Source organism: Hyaena hyaena, unplaced genomic scaffold (genome assembly GCF_003009895.1).
Source record: "Hyaena hyaena isolate Hyena2069 unplaced genomic scaffold, ASM300989v1 scaffold_1163, whole genome shotgun sequence".
Classification (NCBI taxonomy): domain Eukaryota; kingdom Metazoa; phylum Chordata; class Mammalia; order Carnivora; family Hyaenidae; genus Hyaena; species Hyaena hyaena.
Window position 1 is genome coordinate 78,286 of NW_024081791.1, and position 24,609 is coordinate 102,894.

The 24,609-nt window shown below is 40.4% G+C and overlaps 1 protein-coding gene across 2 annotated transcripts in view; it reads left to right on the forward strand.

Moving 5' to 3' along the window:
• The first annotated feature begins 13,182 nt into the window (after positions 1 to 13,182).
• ARHGEF9 (Cdc42 guanine nucleotide exchange factor 9) overlaps positions 13,183 to 24,609 on the forward strand; it is a 155,706-nt gene continuing 144,279 nt past the window's right edge. The window contains exon 1 of one of the 2 annotated variants that reach the window (XM_039222567.1): positions 13,183 to 14,002. In XM_039222567.1, coding sequence (XP_039078498.1) covers positions 13,994 to 14,002 — 9 coding nt within the window. In that variant the 5' untranslated portion in view covers positions 13,183 to 13,993. The remainder of the gene's footprint in view (positions 14,003 to 24,609) is intronic. The other variant, XM_039222568.1, reaches the window with a different exon arrangement.

Below are 24,609 nucleotides of genomic sequence, written 5' to 3' on the forward strand. Positions count from 1 at the left end.
ATATGTTTTGTAAAATATCACTCAAGGAACTTACAAAATAAAAAGATGTAAAATATGACATCATATACCTAAAACATGGGGAGGAGAAGAGTAAAGAATGGGTTCAAACTTAAATGACCATCAACTTGGGGCATCTGGGTGGCTCAGTCAGTTAAGCGTCCGGCTTTGGCTCAGGTCATGATCTCATGCTTTGTGGGTTTGAGCCCCATATTGGGCTCTATGCTGACAGTGCAGAGTCTGGACCCTACTTCGGATTCCGTGTCTCTCTCTCTCGCTGCCCCTCCCCTGCTAGTACTCTGTCTCTCAAAAAATATGAATAAACATTAAAAATTCAAACTTAAATGACCATCAACTTAATATAGACTGTTTTATGCAGAAGAGGTTCTATAAAAAAGCCTAATGGAAACCCTATATCAAAAAGCATGAATAAATATGGAAAGCGAAAAAGAGCAAGAAATCCAAATATACCACTAAAGAAAATCAGCAAACCATGAAAGAGAGAAGGACAAGAAAGGATCAGAGAAAATCTTCAGAACAACCATAAAACATGTACTAAAATGGCAGCAAACATATATCTTTCAATAATTATTCTGAATGTAAAGACTAAATGCTCCAATCCAAAGACATGGGGTGTCAGAATGGATAAAAAACCAAGACCCATCTATATGCTGATATACAAGAGAGTAATTTTAGAACTAAAGTCACCTGCAGACTGAAAGTTAGGGGATGGAGAAACATCTATCATGGAAATGGATGTCAAAAGCAAACCAGAGTAGCAATCCATATATTAGAAAAAAATAGACTTTAGAGCAAAGACTGTAACAAGAGACAAAGAAGGTCACTATATAATCATAAAGGGGGGGGGGAGTCCAACAAGAAGTTATAACAACTGTAAATATTTATGCATCCCATACAGAAGCATCCAAATATATAAAACACTTAATAACAAACTTAAGGGAACTAATTGATGATGATACAATGATAGTAGGGGACTTTCATACCCCATTTACATCAATGGACAGGTTATCTAAACAGAAAATCAAAAAAGGGAACAATGGCTTTGAATGACACACTGGACTAGATGTATTTAACAGATATATTCAGAACAATCCATCCTAAAACAGCAGAATACACTTTTTTAAGTTCACATGGTAAGTTTTCTAAATAGATCACATATTAGCCCACAAAAGAAGTCTCAGCAAATTAAAAAAGATTGAAGTCATACCATGCATCTTTTCTGACTACAATGCTATGAAACTAGAAGAAAACCACAAGAAAAAAAATCTGGAAAGACCACAAAACACGGAAGTTAAATAAAAACAATGAATGGGTCAACGAGAAAACAAAAGAAAAAAAAGTTCATGGAAACAAATTAAAATAATAACCAAACCATCTAAACCTTTTGGACGCAGCAAAAATTGTTTTAAAATGGAAGTTTATAGCAATAGGGCTACCTCAAGAAACAAGAAAAACCTCAAACAACCTAGCCTTATACCTAAAGGAGCTATAAAAAGAACAACAAACAAAACCTAAAACCAGCAGAAGGAAGGGACTAATAAATACCAGAGCAGAAATAAATGATATAGAAATTTAAAAAAAAGAAAAGATCAATGAAATCTGGAGATGGTTCTTTGAGAAAATCAATAAAATTGATAAACCTCTAAACAGAGTTATCCATAAAAAAGAGAAAGGATTCAAATAAATAAATTCTCAAATGATAGAGGGGTAATAACAAACAACATCACAGAAATACAAACAATTATAAGAGAATATTATAAGAAAATATATGCCAACAAATTGGACAACCTAGAAAAAAATGGATAAAATCCTAGAAACATATAACCTACCAAAACTGAAACCGAAAGAAATAGAAAATTTGAAGAGACCAATTAGCAGCAAAGAAATTGAACAGTTATCAAAACACTCCCACCAAACAAAAGTCCAGGACCAGATGGCTTCACAGGCAAATTCTACCAAACATTTAAAGAAGAGTTAGGGGCGCCTGGGTGGCTTAGTTGGTTAAGTGTCCAACTTTCGCTCGGGTCATGATCTCGCGGTTCGTGGGTTCGAGCCCCGTGTCGGGCTCTGTGCTGACTGCCAGCTCAGAGCCTGGAGCCTATTTCAGAGTCTGTGTCTCCCTCTCTCTCTGGCCCTCCCCTGCTCATGCTGTCTCTCTCTCTTTCTCCTAGAAATAAATAAAAATAAATAAATAAAAAATAAAAAAAATAAAGAAGAGTTAATACCTAGTTTCCCAAACTATTCTAAAAAATAGAAAAATAAAGAAAACTTCCAAATGTAATTCTATGAGGTCAGAATTACCCTGATACCAAAAGCAGATAAAGACACCATGAAAAAAGCAAGTATAGCGCAATATCTATCCCTGATGAACATAGATGCAAAAATCTTTAACAATGTATACATACCCACAATGGAATATTATTCATACATAAACAAAGAATGATATCTTGTCATTTGCAATGACATGGATGGAGCTGGAGAGTAGAATGCTGAGTGCAATAAGTCAGAGAAATATAAATACCATATGATTTCGCTCGTATGTGGAATTTATGAAACAAAAGAAACAGGAAAAAGAAAAAGGAGAGAGAGACAGACAGACAGAGAGAAAGAGAGAAATGAAGAAACATACTCTTCAACTATAGAGAACAAACTGATGGTAACCAGAGAAAAGATTGATGGGGGGTTGGATTAAATAGGCCATGGTGATTAAGGAGTGTATGCGTCGTGATGAGGGTGATTTATGGAATTGTTGAATCACTATATTGTACACCTGAAACTAATACAACACTGAATATTAACTGGCTAGAATTAAAATAAAAACTTAAAAAAGTAAGTAACTTGTTCTGGGTCACACCACCAGCAATTGGCAGAACCAAGGTTGAACTTCAGTAGGCTGACTCTAGCGCCTGAGTTCTCAGCTACCAAGCTATACTTCATCTAAGTCTAGGGCTATTCTGGGCTTGCTTAATTGAAGCAAAGAGTGAGGGTGGGGATAGAGAGGGCAGGAGGGAGGAAGAGAGCAAGAGCTAGAGTGAGAGCCAGAGAGAGAGAGAGAGAGAGAGAGAGACTATGACCAAAACCTTGTGCTTAATTTGAAGATGAGTGTTTACTGTCCTGACTTCCTAATAGTTTACTGTTTAAATGAAGCTCATAAGTAAATAATCTGGACATGGGGGTCAGAGAGGGTAGCTGGTTGAATGATCTATGAGGCCCAAAAATAGAACTATACAGATTAGGCTCCAAAACTAAATGCTGGGCCTGATACTGAGGGAGGCATTCACTGCCCATCTCAGTCTTGAATTGATTCATAACTGGGTTTGGCTGTTCCAGAAAGATCCTGAGCCTGAACCTGAAAGCATTGTACTTCCTCTGAAGGGGCTTTTAGACCCTTGCTTCTCTTTTCCTATCAGTTCTTTCTACCCTGTTTGGTCCCCTAGGCCCCTCCACCCCCCATAAAACAGGTCTGAAATAAATCCATGTAAAGAATAGGGGGAAACTGCTGTTCTTGTGTATTTATTCAAATATGTATTCAGTCTTTGGCCACATGAGATCAGTATGGGCAGTGATTTTTGAGGGAAGGGCTTCTGGGTGATGGTTTAGAGTAGAGTCTGTGCCAACGGGGAACAGAAAACCAAAGAGGTCCTGAAATTCTCAGCCTGTAATGTGGAATGTGTAGTATTTTTTGGAGGAATTCTAACTAATGAAAGCCCTTGGTAGGGGAGGGGCAAAAGTTAGTGTTCACAGGCTGCAGTAGAAAATATTTTCCATGATACATTTCCTTTTTATCTTATATTGTGAGTCAGCAGAGCTATGCTTTTATCCACCTATTCATTCATTCATTCATTTAGTTATTCAGTTATTTAAAAATTATTTGTTGAATGTCAAGTACTGCTCTATGTGTTGGAGATACAGCAATGAACAAAACAATCTCTGCCTTCATGGAACTTACAATTTATATAGAGAGACAATAAATCAATAAAAAATAATTATATAACTTTTCATATAGTGATAAGGCTAGAATGAAAATCAAGATAATAGGATAGTGATGAGGTGGTACATTTTACAGAGGGTGGTCAGGGAAGGATTCCTTTTGAAAAGATGAAATAGCTAAATTTATAGAGAGAAGAAAAGTCTTCAAGAAGAGTCCAATTCTTAACCCTATGTCTAAAATAAAACCCTAAAACTCCACCCCTCACAACCACACAATTATATGCATCCTTATTCTTTAATCTCAACAAATCACTTATCATCCTGTCCTCAGTTTACCCTACTTGGGACCAACTTCATGCCTTCCACACCTTTGGCAAGGCAGTTGAAAATTTAAAACAACACTTTATGTTAAGTTACAATTGAAAACTAGCCATAGCTTTTTGAACTTTAAGGAATTTAAGAGACTTGTTTGAGGTCACACAAATAACGAGAAGCAGAGGCTGGACTTCTGAAAGTTTTAACTTCTTATCCACTGTTTTTTTTTTTTTTTTTTTTTTCACTTTGCCATGAACTTCTCAAGGCATAGTGAGGGCACAGTAAAACACATGAACATCAGACATTTTAAGTGAATGTGAGCTCATAAGTGTCTTTTCCTAAGAACTAGTGTTAATAAGGGAGATGATAGTCCCACTCCTCATTGTCATTCCCATCTGGATATGTGTTCTGAGAGATCTTGGAAAAACTGATGAGCAACCAGCTTGGGGAGGATTGCAAACCATGCCACAAGGAGGAGCTTAAACAAATGGTCATATTTATCTTGGAGAACAAGTAATGTGTGTGTGTGTGTGTGTGTGTGTGCATGTGCGCGTGTTAATGTATACAGAGAGAAATGTGGTTGTCCAGGAAGGATCAGAGTTTGAACCATACACGTGTGCTGTGTATACAGAGAGAGAGGGGGTTGTTCAGGAAGAATCAGAGTTTGAATACTTTAGGAAGACTATTGTTTAGGACTTAGCTTTTTTTGCATGGCCCAGAGGATAGTGTTCTAAGAAATGGAATGGAACAGCAGAATAATTAATTTCAGCTTAAAATGAATAATGGCTTTGAAAGCTTCAGAGTGAGTTTCCTGTTACTGAAATATTACAGCTGCTGCTGGACAAAACTAATCAGATAGTGGGCTTTGGAAATATATCTTAGTTTAAATTATGTTACTGCCACATCCTACCTGTATGGCTATGGGCAAAAGTCCTGAACTTTACTCTTTAAAATAGTGTTAATAATTCCTTCTATTCAGGATTCTGTGGAGAATTTAAATAGAATAATATGCTGAAAAGCTTTGTACCATGCATGCCCAAAGTAGGCGTTTCCTCTTCTTCCTCCTTCCATTCCCTCTACCTCATCACATATACTGTAGAGAGGATTCCTATGTAGGCTGGTTGGGAGGAAATGAACTTTTATTCCCATTTCAAGTGTAAAATTTTATGATTCATTCTATAATCATCAACAACTTTATTCATTATCTGATTATGCTTAAGACACTTTGCTGTATGACATGGAAATTATGTGTCATTATGACTATGTCTCCCACTAGACTGTGAGCTTCTTGAGAGCCTTCCTGTACCCCATCACTGTCAGAATAAGTGCTTATTGGGGCACTTGGCTGGCTGTCAGTAGAGCATGCAGCTCTTGATCCCAGGGTTGTGAGGTTGAACCCAATGTTGGGGATAGTATTTACTCAATAAAATTTTTTTTTATAAATTAAAAAAATAAGTGCTTATTGCATTTAACCTTGGAGGAGCAGTGATCTCTGTGCTGAATAATTGAACAAAACAGGAATCTGTCCTCAGAGAGCTGATTCTTTTAAGTGAAGTTGGCATGCACAAATGTGCAAAAGCATCTAGTCACATCAGTAGCCAAGACAATAAGCATATAAGACTCAATATCTTCAGACTGCCTGTAGCAGCATTGGGGATTATCAGGTGGCTGGAGTGCGGGTTGAAAGGCAATAAATGAGTAGTAGTGGGTGTCAGGATAAAATGCGGAACTTTTTTTGGTTATACTTCCTGGAAGAAGTGTGACTTTGGGAGTTGTTTGAACCATAAGAGGCAAAAGACAATGAGGCATTGGCTTTTCCCTGAGAAAAAACAAAGATTTAAGATTTAAACATCTTGCAGGTAGGTAAGCCATTAGGACTCAGTTCAGAACATTGAAACATTTTATTCCTGTGACCCAAGAGACATCTTGTCAGATGCTATTGGGAGATGGGATATGTGTTACTTAGTAGCATTCATATAGCACAGTGTGTAAGAGTATAGGCTCTAGAGTCAATGTGTTTGGGTTTACATCTGGGCTCCACTACTGACTAGCCATGTGACTTCGGGCAAGTTATTTAAACACCATGGCTCAGTTCCATCATCTGTAAAATAAGGACAGTAATAGTCTCTACCTCATCTAGTGGTTGAGAGGATTAAGAGATAATATATGTAAAAGGATTAGAACAGTGCCTGGCACTGAGTTAGCACTTTATAAGTGTTTATTATTAACTAATGAGTGGTCTTCAGATCCTGAGAAATATACTGGTGCTTATAGTACTTTCAGTGTGAGTTTGGCAGCATTTATGTTCCAAGATTTGCAGAATTTTTTTTAAGTAGGCATCACACTGAATGTATGCCTTGAGTCACTTACATCAAGGGTCATATACTCTACTGACTAAGCCAGCCAGGTGCCCCCTTGGAGCATTTATATTCCAAACCATCTCATGGAGTTGTTAGCTCCTCAGCAGCGGCTGTGGTAGAAGTGGTGATAACATCTGGTTAAAAGAGATGGAAGAACTTTCTATCAACTAAGATTGTCCAAGAGATGAATGGCCTGTCTTAGGAGAGAAGAACCTCTCCATTGTTGCGGGTGTTAGAGTTGAGACTGGATTTGGTGGGGATGTTGCAGAAGGGAGTGAAGGATAGAAGTGGGGTTTTGCTACACCAAAAATTCTGATTTTATTGATACTTGTCAGCAGAAAAGTTGGCTATGGGATGTGGAGACTGCTATTTGAAATATGGGGGACTTGTTTACTTTTTAAAATTGTGAGCAGAGTCAGGCAATCACTTCACTCAGAACACTAACTGCCATGGATGGAGCTGGGATCAAATGCCATATTCCAGAAATCTCTCAGAAGTACGTTTGGGACTAAAGCGACAAGGGTTTTGGTTTCTGCCTTGCCAGCAATTAGCTATATAATCTTGGGCATGTTGCTTCCATTCTCTGGGCCTCAGTTTCCTAACCTAGAGCATAAGTGTTTAGACTAGATTTTCTCTGAGGTCTTATGAAGTATTGCCTTCTGTGGTTGGAAGATATGATTCTCTGAGTGGAAACAAGTGGATGAAGAAGACACTCATGCATTCAGCAAATGTTTAATAAGCACTCATTTGTTAAGTGTTAGGTACTGTGCTAGGTATGGGGGAGAAAGCAGTGAACAAGACAGGCATGGTCTCTGCCCTCTTAGCTCCACAATCCAGTGCAGGATACAAACAAGAAAAAAAATTACAATACAGTTTAATAAGTATTCCAAAAGGGGAAAACACAGGGCCCTGTGGGGGAAGAATATGATCCAGAATAATTTTGAGGGAGAGCATCAGAGAAAGCCTTCCGGAGCAGGTGGCATGTGAACTGAGTTTTGAGGTGGGAGCTGGGGAAGGATAGCAACATATACATAATTCTTGAGGCAAGAGAACCTGATAGTTATGAGGACTATGGTCGGTTCTGTTTACCTGGAGAATGGAGAATGAGAGGGCATTGGTGAAAGTTGGTGTTAGAAAGACCAAAGAACACCAGACTGGCAAGAAATTGTATGGCATGCTACAAAATTTGCCTTAAAGGCAGTGCGGAGTTATGGAAGGCCTTTAAGCAGAGCAGTTACATAAGTCAGGGTTCAGTAGCAGAAATTAAATCACTCTAGCTATTCTCAGTAGAAAGAGTCCTGATACAGAAAATGATGTGCTTCTAAAATTGATGGAAGGGCTGGAGGGGCAACCTTTAGGCTAAGCTTCCAGGAATCACTCCCAGAATACAAGGGGAGCTATTTTCTGTGCCACCAGCAAGAAGGTGAGATATCAGGGGCTTTGGAAACATTCCACTTTACGTGAAGTCTAAGAATCTAGAATTTGCCATTGCCTTAACTATTGACTAGAGTATCATTATGCCTTCTAGATTCTCAGTGGCAAAAAAAAAAAAAAAAATCCAATGCTCTGGCTTCCTAAATATACAAAGCCAGTAACAACTGGGGCCTATGGAAAAATAATATGGTTGCAGAAAATCCTAAAATCTCCATCACTATGCTTGCCAATAGAAACAGCAGAAATATGGCTTCTGCGTCATTACCTCCTTCCAAATATTGTGCATGTGCATATGATTACCAGAAATAAATCACATCCAGAACGCTGGATGCAAAGGAGCCTGAGAAATGACAGGCTATGGTAGGTTTTTGGTTTTGAGTTTTTCAGCAATATAGGAAGGCAGACTAGAAAGAGGATGGTATGGATCCTGAGCACCCAATCTATAGTATCCACCATAGGATTGATAAGAGCTGTACTGATTTTGAGAGAGATAATTTAGACAGGAGAATAGAAGCTAAATTGGAGAGAGAGAGAGCAGCACAAGTAACCAAGTAATGGATAGAAATAGAATCTGAGATGATGAGGCACTGATAAAGATACTGGCAGCAGGGAAACAGAGGAAGGACACATGAGATATTAAAGAAGGGGAGAATCACCAAGACTTGGAGGACTGGTTGGCTGGAAGCAAGATGAGTGAGAGACAAGACTTATGTATGTATATCTCCCAGGTTTTTGGCAAGGAGACGTTCCTACGAGACAGGGAACTCAGGGAAAGAGGAAGCTGGCAGGGATGGGAGAAGATTATTTCAATTTTAGATTTATTAAGTTTGACGTTCTTGTGAGGTATTTGGGAGGATAAATCCAGAAAGCAGTTGGAAATTCATCTCTGCAATTCAAGAGGACTACCTGGGACTCATCAGCAGAGAGTTGTAAGATCCAGTCAGGCAAGGGTTTTATTCCCCCTAGTGTCCATTAACTTTGTTTAAAGGAGGTGTATCAGCGTGTAATGTAGGTAGTAGTTCAAGCTTCGGGAATGGATGGGTCCAACATTCAATGCAAGCACAGAATGAGAAGAAAAGTAGAATGAGATTAGAAAACCATGAGAAATCATGGCCTTAATGAATGAATGAAGAACCCAGGCAGGAAGTAAAGACTGTATAACTAGACCGATCATGTGGATAGTGTTTCCAAGGCAAAGGTTGCATTTCAGGAAGGAGAAAGGCATCAATGAAATCAAGAGGGAGAGAAGCCAAGAGAGATAAAGATGGAAAATTCACCATGCCATTTAGTAACAAGTTGGTCATTTGTTTATATTCACAAGAAGTTCTAGTTTCCTATGATGTGATGGGAGTGAAAGCCAGGCTACAGTGGATTGAAGGGTCAATAGAAAATGAAGTGGAGATAGGATATGAATGCACTTTCAAAGTCAAGGAGAACAAGAAAAAAATAGGTCTTGGCAGGGATCTGGAGAAAGAGGAACCCTCTTGCACTGTTGGTAGGAATGCAAACTGGTGCAGCCAATATGGAAAACAGTATTGAGATTCCTCAAAAAGGTAAAAATAGAACTGCCCTATCATTCAGCAATTGCACTAGGTATTTAACCAAATAATACAAAAAAAACTACTTCAAAGGGATACATGCACCCCAATGTTTATAGCAGCATTATCTACAATAGCCAAATCATGGAAACAGTTCAAGTGTCCATCAATTGATGAATGGATAAAGAAGAGGTGGTACACACACACACACACACACACACACACACACACACGGATATTACCCAGCCATATAATAAAAGAAGGAAATCTTGCCATTTGAAATGACATGTATGGAGCTAGAGAGTATAATGCAAAGCAAAATAAGTCGGTCAGTGAAAGACAAATACTGTTTGATTTCACTCATATGTGAAACTTAATGAAACAAATGAGCAAAGGTAACAAAAATTGAGAAAGAGAGGCAAACCAAGAAACAGGCTCGTAACTATAGAGAATAAACTGATGGTCACCCGAGGGGAGGTGGGGGGATGGGTTAAATAGGTGATGGGAATTAAGGAGTTCTTTTGTTGTGATGAGCACCAGGTATTGCATGGAAGTGTTGAATCACTATATTATGCACCTGAAACTAATATTACACTGTATGTTAACTAACTAGAATTCAAATAAAAACCTTTAAAAAAGCAAGGAGAACGATTCTGGTTGCTTACATTATGGTACTATTCTGATCACTAGTATCTGTCTCAACATAATCTAGCAGAGTGTCTTTTAAACTATTTTGGGATTACCTTCTATAAGAAATAAATTTTACATCACAATCTAGCACATTTATATTTATATATAAGTGAAAAGAAAGCTTCATTAAACCACAATAATATGAACATATCATATAAATGGAATCATACAAAAGCCTTTTGTGTCTGGCATTTTCTCTGAGCATAATATTTTCAAAGTTGATTTATGTAGTTACAGTAATAGTATTCCATTCTTTTTTGTGGGTGAATAATATTCCATCATATGGATATACCACATTTGTTTACCCATTCACCTTGATGGACATTTCAGTTTTTTCCATCTTTTTGCCATTGTGAACAATGTGATTATGAACATTCATGTACAAGATTTTGTGTGGCCCTTTCTTTTTTTCATTTCTTTTAGGTATATACATAGAAGTAGAATTATTGGGTCAAACTACTCTATGTCTAAATTTTTGAGGAATGACCAGACTGTTTCCCAAAGTGGCTTCATCATTTTACATTTTCGCTAGCAGTGCTAAAAAGGTTCTGATTTCTCCATATCGTCCTCAATACTTGTTATTGTCTAGCTTTTTTATTGAAACCATTCTAGTGGATGTAAATTGGTATATTACTACAAATAATTCTGTAGTAAATACCCTGCATCTGAGCTCCCTGCATTTGATTTGAATTCTCCTGGTGGCTAATATGTTGAGCATCATTCCATGTGCTTACTGACTATTTCTTTGGAAAAATGTTATTCAGAACCTTAGCTAATTTTTTAAGTGGGTTATTCTTTTTATCATTGACTTGACTTGATCTCTTTATATATTCTAAGTACAAGTCTCTTATCAGATATATAATTTCCAAATATTTTCTTCCATTCTGTGGGTTGTCTTTTTATACACCTGATAGTAGCTTTTGAAGCACAGAAGTTTTTTAATGTTGATGAAGTCCAATTTATCTATTGTGTTGTTGTTGCTTGTGTTTTTAATGTCATATCTAAGAAAACATTGACAAATTCAAGGTCACAAAGATTACTCCTATTGCCTCCATTTTGTTAAACTTTGCCACAATATCATTAATACATCTAAGCACTTAATAGTGATTCCTAATATCATTGAGTATCCAGCCTGTTCAAATTTCCGATGGTTTCATGTCACAAATGTGTGTGTATGCACAGAAATCAGAACACACACACACACACACATTTCACCTGAGTCATACTTTTTTCTTCCTATTTATTTGCTAAAATTTCAGGTTGTTGGTCCTGTATTTTTTTAGTGTGTACTTCCACATTACAGTTTAATATGTTTTTTATGTCCTCTGTGTGTTTTATAAATTGCTAATTGGATGTAGAAGCTTGATCTGATTCAGGGTTTTGTGTTGTTTGATTTGACATCCATCATTCATAGGTGATGTTATAAGCCAAAACCTTTGAAGTGGGGACTTCTTTGGGTTTTATTCTATCTTGTAGGGCTAAGGACCATTTTGTTTATAGCCTGCATTCATTCAGAATATCCAGTCATCTAGTTAAGATATGTGGCTGTTCTAGCCTCAACAATTTCTAGAGAATAGATAGCAATATTCATTCCTCTTAGAGTCTATAGTATTCTAAGAGTTCCAGAATTTAATTTGTTTTATTCCTGTCTAATCTAGTTCCTGCCCCCCCTCCACCAATATCTATCTATTCACTTTTACAGTCTTTGGATGAAAGAGGAAGAAGGGCCTTCAGAGATCTGTATAAGGGAGTCCTGGGTTCTTGAGGGCCCAGGAGCCTGCTGAAATTGAAATTGCATGTATTTTTCTGAGGTGAGGGTTCAGAGGTTTCACTGAATTTTCAGATAGGTCTAAGTCCTCATGTGACAGAAGGGAGATGGAGGCCAAGAGAGGGGAAAGGAAAGGAGTGACCCAAAAGTCAGAAAGTAAGATTGAATTTGGGCTGGGAGTAAATCTGAAACCTTTCTGTCTCCAGCACAGTGTGTTTTTTTTTTTTTGTTTTTTGTTTTTTGTTTTTTCCCCTAGCTCCAGATATCGGGTCAGGAACGCAGAGCAGGAGGGCAATGATTACAAATATATTTCAAGTTTTGTAGAAGCTTTTCCACTGCAAAGTTGGCTTCTCTTCATAGTACTCAGCTGCAAACAGTCTAAAGAAACCATAAACAGGAAGGGAAATAGACCTGTGAATGGAGGGATAGCAGTGTGTATTTGTAGTGTGTGCTTGTAGTTCTATACACAGCACTGATTTTTTAAAATATGTACTACTAATTAAGAGTTGTCTATAAATACTTAAAGCAGTGGCCGAAGACACCTTTGCTTCCTTCTTGGCCCAGAATCCAAAAAATGTGGCTGCCAAGGCATGCCTCCTCCCCAACTATCTCTTTTTTTCCATTCCTTTTCCTTCGTCAACCTTTTCCCCCTTACTTTCCATCACCCTTCTCTTTCTTCATCTTATCCTAGATCTTTTCTCCCTCCTCTTTCCTTCTCTTTTCCCCTGCTTCCTAAAGTCCTCCCCTTATTCCTCTTTCCCTTCCTTCCTGCCATAACCTCTTCCTTCCTCCCACTTCTGTGTACTCCCTTCACTCTCTCTCCCTACATCCCTCTCAGTGCACCCTCAACAAACTCCTCACCCCCACACCGGTACCCGTGGCCTTTGGCTCTAGCTAGAGGGACGGGGTTGGGTGGGGGGAGCTTGGGCCCTCTGATTGGCTACAGTGGCTAGCACGCCAGCTGAAGTCCCGCCCCACCCAGCTAGTAAATGCGCGGCTGTAGCACCTGCTATTGGCCGGCAGCACTGTCAGCAACACGGGTCGTGCCTCACGCAGGCGCCCACAGTAGCTAGGTGAATAAAAAGGCCGCCTACCGCCTGGGGGGTGGGGAGAGAGAGGGAGAGAACCAGCAAGGGAGGATTTAAATGAAAGGCTGGCAGCCGGGACCCCCGCGGAGAGAGCGACAAGCTGGCTAGAAAAGCGAGCAAGCTAGGAAAGCGAGCGATATAGAGGGAGTACGGGGAGACCGAGACTGACTTATAGCCAGGCAGGTGGACAGACGAACGCCCGGACAGAACGATCAGGCGCCGGAGAACCTTGCACTGGTTCCTCCCGCGTTTCCCTTTGAAAGCCAGGATTTTGCCTTTTCCTTGACGCCTGAGAGAGAATGCTGGACTCTGCCGACTTCAGCGTGAGCTAAAATTTCTCAGCTAGGGAGGAAAGATCAGCTCAATCCTGAGAAGGGGGAAAGCAGTCTCCCCTGTCCCCATCCCCTCCCCCACCCCATACCAAACTCGGGCGCCAGACCCAGCCCTTCCCCAACCATCCGACTTCCTCCTCTTCTTTTTAGCATGGTGGCTGTATGGACAGTCTGACAGAACAGAGACTGACATCTCCCAATCTGCCGGCCCCCCACTTGGAACACTACAGTGTTCTGCATTGCACCATGACCCTGGATGTGCAAACCGTAGTTGTTTTTGCCGTGATTGTAGTCCTCCTGCTTGTCAATGTCATACTCATGTTTTTCCTGGGAACGCGCTGAATGGAGTCCAGCTTCCTGAGCTGTTGCGAACTCTCGCTTTGATTTCATCCCGAGAACTACCGAGAAAAAAGAGAGAGACGGACAGACAGACAGAGACAGGGAAAGGAAGGGAGAGAAAGACCAAGCTTTCTTACTCAGGGGGGAAACGTTTTGAGCTTCAACATGGCCTCGCTGTGATATGTATGACGTTGGTATATTCTCTCTCCCTAAATCTTTTGTCATGTCTTGTCTTTTAAATATGGCTGTGAATGTAGTTGCTTATTGCTTGAGTAAAATTGTTGATAAAGAAATGCATCCTATTTAAGTGTGCATGTATGTGTGCATTCTCCATCTATGTGACGTTCACGGAGCAAGATCTGCGTCCTTTAACAGTGGCTTTGCAATTTATGATGTCTTGTCAACTCATTTTCTTGAAAACTACCTTTAAATTCCATCAGGGAATTTTAGTCAAAAATTTTCTCCTGCCATCAGGAGTGAATTTGGGTTTGTTTCTGGAGAAAAGGGGGATGTGGGAAGAGCGTTATAGATTTTGGACATTTTAGGAAAGACAGCCCTGCGCTGGATGTTTAGAGGGAAAAATCGATACAAAAAATGAATTTAAGGAAAATGATTCTTTAGTTTCTAATGAGAAGCGAGAATTTGAGAAGGGATGTGGTGGGGTGCAATGAGCTGGCAGTTGGTGACTGTGTCCTTTGACTCTAAATTTGCTGTCCAGGGTTCACAGTTTACAATCTGGAAAGAAGCCACCTTTAAAGCATTTATTAAAACATTTAATGACAGTTTCTTTGGAATCATGGACTGAGACATAAAAGCCTTCTCTGATCTTTATGAATTGGCAAGAGGAGACATTGACAAGAGCTGTTTAGCTTCCTTTTCCAAAAGAAGATTGTACCATTGGATTTGAGTTTGCAGATTTTTTTCTGTGTGTCCTCTGAAAAACAACAAAAGCCAGCTTTTTACCCAGTCTGGGAATAATGGTATTTGTATATGCCTCTTTTGGATATTCTCATTTGCATGATATTCTTGGGACTACATTTTAAATAGAACTTGCTAGTGCTAATGACAAAGTGGTGGTTTTTGTTTGCTTCCTTGTTCTTTAAGATCAGAGGTTTCTCTAATTGAAAGATTTCCATAACAAAATGCAAGTGTTTATCATGCTAAATTGAGAGTTTTGAGCACCCTCCCCCCAAAAAACGTCTGGATGGAATGGGATGAGAGCTGGGGAAGACATGAACTACAAGTAACATTCAATTTTGACATATATTTGCATTTCTGTCAGCTGGTGGTGGTGGTGGTTGCTGTTATTATTGCTATTGTTATTATTTTATATTTCTCTTTCCACTGGGAAAGCTTTTGGAAAAGCCAGGAAGAAATTGTCTCTGATGCCAATGTGTATGATATTTATTTTCTCCCAACTCCCACCCACTGATTGGCAGATATTCCTCATTCTGAGTTTACCTGACTTGAAATAGTGCCATATCTGGCTCATGTAGCAATGAATCAGGGCGCATACAGTCTACAGGCATGTTCCCTGTGTACCCATGTGGGCGGCTGCCCCTGTGTGATATATGAATCTGCTGCCATTGTGCTGTCAAGTTCCATATCCTGTTGTTCAATTTCTTTGGAAATGATTATGAAGGGAAAGAGGCTGTGAAGGGGGCTCTTGAAATTGCCCTGACCTCAGAACCCAGAAAGTATTATTTAATGGCGTCATAAGAGGTTTTAAGCCTCAGGGTGTGCTCTTGGCTTGATGTGGGTAAAAGGTGTTTTTTTTTTTTTTTTTTTTAATTCTGTTGGTACCATAGTATAAGCATAATCTGGGAAGTGTGGTGGTATTAATTCTTATTATTTACCCTTTGGTCCCTTTTTTGGGGGGGGGTTTCTGGATTGACCTGAATTCCTTTCTTTGCAAAGAGAATCTTGTAAGCACCCCCCTACCACACACACATCCTTAGCTCTAGTGGTATTATTTAAAGTAAGCTTATATTTTGGCTGGGCACTTTGTTTTGAGACACATTGGACAGGAAAATCTCTAGGCTGGGCAGCTACAGACTTGGGTTCTCTCACGCGGTTTATTTGACCTTGGGCATTTTTTTCCCTTCTCAATGTGTTTAGGATTTCCTCTAACATTGGCTTTTGGGGATGGTTGGCTTAGGTAACCTCCAAGTTATTGAATTTGGTGACTTTGGGTGCCCATGTGCACTTGAAATCAGAGGGTGATGAACTGGAAAGACAAGTGAGAAGAAAAATGAAATGTTAATCAATGGGTAATAGGGTTGAGGGAGGAGATAACCTGATTGCTGGTATCTGGTGAAACTTAAGTTTTCCCTAAGAGATTTTTTACCTAGCTTTGTGGGAAGAAAACTGGGTTACAACAATGGGATGCTTTTTTCTTTCTTCCCCCCTCTGTCTTTAAAGTGGGAAGTGTTCTCTAAGTCTAGTCTTTGAGCCAGGTTTGTGCCAAAGTAGTGTTATGAAATGCCACAACCTTCACTTCTGAGTGCCTGACAGACCCTTGGTAGAGAACCTTTGGGAATGTATGTGTGTAGGGTGTATGGCAGTATGTTTATGGTGTGTATGCACACCATTCTCTGTGTGTGTATGTGGAGGGGAGAGGGTGCACTTTTGAATGTGGGTGAGGGTTGGTTGTGCTAGGAATGAGGAAAAACAGCAGGGCATGCATTGCGTGTTCCACAGTTCTGAATGGGCTCCTTGTGCTAGGGCCTGTAAAGATTTGACTGGTGCCAGAATGGATGGGTATTTCCCCTACCACTCCTCCAGCTACCTCACAACCCCTCAGGCTAAAGGGGTATTTCCATCTGTAATTTAGTTGGCAAAATGGGTAAGCATTTTCCAGATTAATTTATCTCTAGGCAAGTAAGGGGCTGTTGCTAGCCAGATGGCAGGCCACCCAAGAGCAGCTAAAAGGGAGTTTGGGAAGTAGAAAACCAAAGTTGGCAGTGTGACTTTTTCCTTGTGTGAATCCTAAAGGTTTGGCATTTCTCCTTCAGACTTGTGAGGATATGCAAAAAGAGAAGAGTGGGAGAATATGAAAAATGCAGCCCAGAGGAGTGGAACCCTTTGCGTTTTAACTTCCCCCCCCCCTCTTCTGTCTCTTCATCTTCTCCGTTCTCCATTTACTCTCCCCTCTGATATAGCCTCATCTACTCTGCCCCCATCTGTACTGTAAGTGGAAGGGGAAAAGGAGGAGAAGAGGGCTTTTCCTCTCTGATTTGTCCCATCTTTTCCCAACTAAGTTTCTAGTTCCCTTTCTTCCTTTCTGACCTAATTGGATAGAGGATAGGATTTTGCTCTTACGATGGACAAAATTCTGGCTCAGAAATTTTCCCTTCCAGCTCCTCACCAGGGGATTCTGGAACAGCCATTTACCAGTATCCTAGCAACCTCCTGCATCACTCAGCTCCTGCTGAGCTCCAGAGCCCACCCATTAAAGGTCCAGGCACTAGAAAGTCCTCTAGAAAATGCGAGCTGGAGCCCAGCAAGACTTGGAGAGATGTTTTTGGGGAAGTGGACAAAGAATGAGCAAGATCCTCGTTGCTTGCAAATGCCTAGAAAACATGTCCACAGAAGGCATACAGAGCCTAGCCACCTTCTAGCCATGGGGACTGTTTATCAGAAAGCTCCTGGGTTCCACTTCCTTTCTCCTTTCTTCCAAATGCCTTCTAAAGATTAACTGAGTCATGTAACAGCCCAGCTTGAGCGCAAGGAAGTCCGTAGGCCCTGAAAAACATTTTTTTTTTCACTCTGACTTTTGGCTGACTCAGGGAGGAGTTGGAGGGATAGGGTTGTGCTTTTCCCCCATTGAGACAGCCCCTGTCAGAACCTATCACATCTATTTGTGTTTTGTGCCCCAGTTTTGTCTGTGGCTTAGGAAACTGCCCAACCTGGCCGTGATGTGGAGTTTGGGGGGTTTTGTTTCTGGGTTGTTGGTCTCTGAGTAGTTTCCAAATGGGAAGGCTGGGCAAATTAGGAAGACTATTTTGATTGTGGTACTGGTGAATGGGTCTTGGGCCTTGGCTGATTTTCTCATTCACTTGTGTGGGTGATTAAGTTTTAGGGAGCTGAGAAATCTCAGTGAGTCTATGAGTGAGATATTCTTCTGCCCTGTAGTGAGGCCTAGATTGAGAGCACTTAGCTATGACTAGAGGGAACAGTCTCACAGTTCCAGGGATGGTGCCAAAGCATGTCCTCCCAGCCTTGTTTGTTATCTTGGCCTCTGCTCCCTTTGTACTATGGAGTGTTTCTCTGGATGAGCACATGATTGGGAATTGAACCTATTCTTCCAAAATAACCACCTCCTCAGAAGATCTCACACAAAGCATCTGGATCCAGCCCCATTAGCTTTGCCCCCAAGAAGTAGGATAGAGGTGGGGAATCATATTTTCTAGCTCTTATTTCTAGCTTTGGAACTTCTTATAAGTCCAACTGAGGCTCTGATTTTCTAAGAATCCTTAATCAAAGCTTAGCTCTTCTGATATTTGCCTAGAGTGTCTCCTGTCATTAGGTGGAGCTAACTCTCAAGAGTATTTAGTTAACTGTGCTTTGCCCTGTCATCAAACACAAAATAGAAAAATTATTAAGGGGTAAAGGCCTAAAGGATAGAGAAGACTTGGGATATAGTCCAGTAATGACAGTACTAGTGACCCCTTGTCAGCTCATGGGCCTATGGAGTTTACAAAGCAATTTCACATTTTTTCTAATTCTGTTCATCACATCAGCCTTGTGAAGTGGGTAGGGTGATTGTTATTACATTTTACAGATGAGGTAAGTAAAGGTCAGAGATATTGGTGAGATGGACATAGGTCTGCCTTTCAAATGGAGAGTGAGGAAAGTCAGAGTTGATCATTCCCAGCTAGTGTGAAGCTGAATGAAGTCAGGTAGAGAGAGAGGTGTGTGTCATTCCTGAAGTCACACTAGCTTCCTCAAGCTTGCTTGCTTACATTTCTTAGTACTTCATACCTTTCATTTTTATAGCAATTTTGCACAGAATTCCTTATTAAATGAAATGCTTACTTTTTATCTTGAATATACATCAAAGAGTTTCCTCTAGTCTTATGAAAACTTAATATTTAGGATATTTAAAGGAGAAAAGCAGTGTGAATTGGTGAAGCCTAAAATACAAAATGTTTTGAAGGAACTGCAGTTTTTATACAATTGTCCTATCTTTCTTATTTTTCTATAGTTTTCTCTATTTCTTTTAAAATGTGTTGCTCGGAATTGATTATGTTACTCCAGATGTCACTTGATCAGGAGATTAAGTACAAAGGGACTTTGATCTGTTTGTGAAATATCTAATAAGTAGTTCTCAACCCTCCCTGAACATTCATATCAGTTGTGGAGTTTTTAAATATCCATGCCAGGTCTCCACTCTGAGGGATTCTGATTTAATTGGTGTAGGATAGGTCCCCGACAGTTTTTCCCCCTAAATTTAAAATTTAATGCTTCCCAAGGTAATTCAAATGTGCAACCAGCATTAAGAGCCATTGTACTGCTCTTTGGGGTTGTAAACTCAAATGCTTTGCTGTCTAGTCCAGTCTTCTACTATGTTGTGAAATAGGTTCTTTGAGGATTTTTTTAAACCAAATTCATTAAATTTCATTTTGTTTGGTTAGTCCATTCTAGCTTTTTATGGGTTTTAAAATTTTTTCTTTATACTGTGCAACACATTAGCAGTCCCTTCTAACATTGCACCAGTTAAATTTTATGTCTATTCTTGCTTTTGGGGATGAGTTTAAAATTTTTTTCTTTATGTCATGAAGTATATTAACAGCTTCTTTATCATTGCATCATTTGGAAACTAAATAAGTATCATCTAAATTGTTGATTCAAAGAAATGTTTAATATAGAGGGGGTAATCTCACCAGAGCCCCTTCTTGGAGTTACAACCCATTAATTTTTGTATATATCTGGTCAACCAGTGCAGAATCCACTGGGCTCCACCATCATTTATCTTACCAACATGTTAATAAGGATAGTGTGGCATGATAGGTTGTATGCTTTGTAGACATTAAGATGTATGCAAGATTTATAGCAATCATCTACCAAGCCAATGACCTCATCAGAAAAAGGAGTATGAGTCACTTGGCATCTTAATCCTGGTAAATCCTATTTCAGGCTCCAGAGTTCCCTATTTTCTTTCAGTACCCATAAAGTGTATGTTTATTAACTGGGTCCAGGATTTGCTGAGGGCCAGTGCCACAATTGTAGATTCTGTGTACCATCACTTTCTTTTCCCCTTTTTGGAAAAACAGGGCATTGCAGATGTAGCTTTAAAACAATGTAATTAGTTTCCAGAAAGTTTGGGAACATCTTTGTGCATGTTTGCATTGGTTGGCCGAATTGTTTCTGTTAACCAGTGGTTCTCAGTCCTGGACACACATTGGAATCACCTGAGAAGTTAACAACACTAACAACAGTTCCCAGAACCTCTGGGGGAGATCTGGTGGCCATGGCATCAATATTTTTTAAAAGCTCCCTGAGGTGACAATAATGTTCAGCCAGGGATGAGAACGACTGCTATGTTAAAAGGAAATGTCAGCTCAGCCTGAATCTAGCTTATCACACACGTGAATAGGCAGGCTTTACAGATGGTAAGATTTTATTCTAGGATTGTGGGGGCCTTGATGAATTTGAGGGGCTTATGCCCACTCTGAAAAGGACTCAACCCTAGAGAGTGAGTAGTCGGGGGACCTATTTGGATTTAAAATGATGGGCTGTGAGATGGTTTGAACCCTTCAGGAAAAAGAGTCAGTTCTTGTGTATTTGCTGTAATAGTGGGGAAGATTTTGTTCATTTGCTGTGTGGCTTTGGGTAAATTACTTTTCCCCTCTGAAATTTGTATTCTTCATTTGCAAAATAAGGTTAGGAGGATTAGACAGCTTCAAAGATTTCATCTGGCTAATGATGTGTACTTACTACTTTGTGATTAATAAAAATGATCAAAATGATTATTCAAAACCAGCAGGTAATCCAAAAGATCCCTTTCAGCAGGTTTGGAATGCATAGAATGATTTGGGGGGTCATAGACCTGCTTCCCTAATTATATTTGGCTTAGGTTTCTTCTAAAAGGTTGTATTCATTGAGCACACAGTGGCTGCCATCAGGGGTGGGAGCCCTACAGTGAGCTGAGTGGCAGAAGGATTCCAGTGTGAGATTTAGCAGTCTTTAAAAAGACATGTTGCATGGATAATTGAGAATTCTCTCTTATAGATAAAATATATCAGCCTCATAGGTCTGGGAAAGGAGGCAAGGGGCTGGCTGCTTCGACAGCCCAGAGCACCTTCCTGTGGTATTTTACATAGCTATTTATTTAGTTAATACTACTACTGTTAATAAGAATTTTGAAAAAGTTCCCTAGTTATTTCATTAGCTCCTTTTAAAACCTGAAAGTAGTTGAGGAAACTAAGGCATAGAAAGATTAAGTAACACACTTAAGGTCACACAGGAAGTGGTAGTTCCTGACCTAGAAACCAGGCCTCTTGACACTATATCCTGAAGTTCTTCTAATGTGTCCTGTTTGGTGGGCTCTGTGGTCAGAATGTGGTCATGACTCAGAAGTGAAGGGGTTCCACTGACATAGAGCAGAACTCATGAGGAAACTTAGAAGAAAGGGGTGAAGGGGCAACCTGGAGGAAAATTAAACATTAAGGATGTATTTGAAGCAAGTTCTTTCTTGCCCTTATCATTCTTCTGTGATAGTTTCCCCCTGACAAGAATTGGCCATTTGGTCTTTGAGCATCAAGGTCAAGAGTTGGTAGCAGAGAAGAAGGAAAGTTGTGCATGTCTCTGCTAGACGGTATATGGAAGGCAGACCTTCAGTAGGAAATAAAAATACTGGAAATGGTCTTGGGACCCCTGGAAGCAAGCCATGGCTCTGTTCCTACCTTGTTGCCAGAGCTCGATCAAGGCCCTTCCCCACTAGGCCTCAGTTTCTATGTCATTAAAGTGAGGAGTGGATTTAATAGAAGGACCATGTTTTCAAATGAAATCTGAGCCAGAAGTTTCTATAAAGAACAGGAAAAGGCAGAACTAGTTTGGTTGAAATGGGCCTAGGACAGAGGTGGAGAACAGCATCTAGAATCTTGCCAGTATAGACCTTAGATATTAGGGGAATTGGGATTAGGACAGTGGGGATGGCTATATGCAGCTCAGACAGACTGCTTGGAAGATAGGACAACCTTAGGGGAGGGAATTCTTTCATTTAAGTGGGCAGGATTCACAGAGAATCACATAGAGACAGAGATAAGAATACCTTGGAGATCTGTAGCATGCATTTCCCCTTCCTATTTTACAAGTGAGAAAACTAAGACACTGTAGGGAAAAGGGATTTGTCCAAGGTTTCAGGCCTGGGATCCTGACTTCTCAAATCAGGACTTTATATTCTGTAACCTGCTACCTTTACTATAGGGTGCTGGATCAGTGCTCCTTTGGCTGGATCAGAGACCTGAATGCGCTCTCAAGTATGGCTGGAGAAAGCAAGCTGATAGAGAAACTGGGTGAACAGTAGTATTATGTAACCTCCTAGAGGGGAGCAGGCCTGTCAGTAGTCCTTGGGGTGCCAGGCAGTGAGATGAGGGACAGGGAATCATAGAATCTCTGGCAATGCAGACTACATTAGTTCTCCTGAGGGAGGGAGCCCTGGATGTAACCCTGTGCTGTGCAAATATCCACCCTCAGAGCCCAGAAGAAGCCAGCACTGCATATCCATAGCCATCTCTGGGAATGGTTCTGGAAGCTTTGATCTCTTTGCCTGCCTGCCTGCCTGCCTTCATTTGAGGAGGGGGAGCCATGCACCTCCATGCCCAGCTGGCTGCAAGAAGAATGTGCTAAGTGCCCACCCCCCACCCCCTCAGAATGTGGTGCCTAAAGACAGCAGCTACTTTTAGCTGTACCTCCCACAGCCTCTCCTCCGCCCACTCTCTTCCTTCCTCCTCCCTCTGTGAACCCTGCTGGTTGGCAGGAGGGCTGGGCAGTAGTGGGTGCTTTGGCATTGGGAAAGAGGCAGGCAGTGGGGAGCCAGGTGTCCCTAGGAGAGGCTGTGGTAGACCTAGTACAGTGGGGGAGGTGCTTAGGACAAAAGCAAAACTATGAGACTGTTTTGTGGTTAGGGCCTAAAGGGAGTGGGGGGGATTTATTAATTTCCTTTAGACTTTGCAGCCAGCTGAGCTGCTTGTCTTAAAAATCTAGGTTGAATTGCACAGGAGGACTCAGAAGGATTTATTAGACGAAATGAACATAGACACTTTCTGTACTTAGATTTAAAGAAAGGCAACTGGGGCTAGTGATGCTTGCTTTATTCTTGACTCTCCCTCTTGAACACTGTCTTACACTTTTCAGGGGTTTTACAAATTGTCTCACTTGATCTTTTCTGTGGTCTTGTGAAATAGGAAGTGCAGGAATTATCATTTTACAGATAAGAAAAATGAGGCTCAAAGAGTTATTGTCATATAGCATCTGATCTGGGCTCAGGCTCTGGAAGTTATAGTGCCATTTAAAGTCATTCCAGATGGCTATATCTTCTAGAAAAGTGGTATTACAGCTATTCTGAATCTACTTCCTTCATTGTGAAAGCTGGAAAACTAGGCTTAGAAAGAGAAAGGACTCACTCAAGGAAGCACAGTATGTTTGTAGTAGTACTGCAACTAGAACATTGCCTTGCAAGGATGTGAGTTCCTGGACCTGTGACTTGCAAGCTGCTTTCGATTTTCAGGGATGGTGAAGGAAACCTGTGTAGTGTGATGGGAAGCAAATGGTCAATGAACTAGTAGTCTGTCATTTTTCAGTTCTTTGACCTTGGGCACGGTACTCAGCCTCTCTGAGTTCATTTTCTTTTCTGTTAATTGGGGCTGAAAGTCCATGAGAACTCTCTAAGGCAGAAATCTGTGTGACTGCTATAATGGAGGGAATTGACACTCAGTAGGCCCTTTGTAAAGGTTTTGTTAATGAAGGACATACACATGAATTAAGAGGGGTTGTAAATATGAACTAAGTCACTGGGCGACCTTGAACAAATACCATTGTCTTTGTGCCCTATTTCTCAGTCACAGCATGAAGGACTCTTTTACTTCCCTCCCTTAAAAGTATAAAAGTCTGTGACCTGGCCCATGTCTTGGGTGATTGGTAGAAATCTGGAATTTTTTTTTGTTTTTACAAATAGTTTATTGTCAGGTTGGTTTCCATATAACACCCAGTGCTCATCCCCACAAGTGCCCCCCTCCATGCCCATCTCCCCCCTCCCCCCCATTGGAATTTTTTTTATAGGAGGCTTTCTTTTACTTTCCCTCAGCTCCATCTCCCTCACCCAGCCACATACATATTGCTATGAATAGCAGACTAGCTTTCTTTCTCCCTGTCTCCTGCAAAGCTAAAAGAGGAACTTGGCAGAAAGCCAGAATTAATTGTGTTTTTATTTAGTGCCTTCTCAAGTCCATCAAGCCAGAACCATCTAGGCACTTAGCAATTAAAAATCAATTCTTGGACCCCAGGTCCTTGGCTAGGATTTGTGATGAGCATTACTGGGTTTTCATGATATGATTAAGAGTTGTGTTAGAAACTGCAGGCTCCTAACAGATGACCTACTTAGAACAAATCAACACTCTTCACCTTTGTCTGCATCATTTTGTTTGGAAAAATCTTATTGCTCCAGGGGCAGGGCAAGAAGATAAGGACTATTGTATAGTTTTCTGTTCCTGAGACATTAGCCTTTTATCTACAACCCTATGAGGTGAGCAAGGCCAGGATTATTTCCCATTTTATGGCTAAGGAAATTGAATC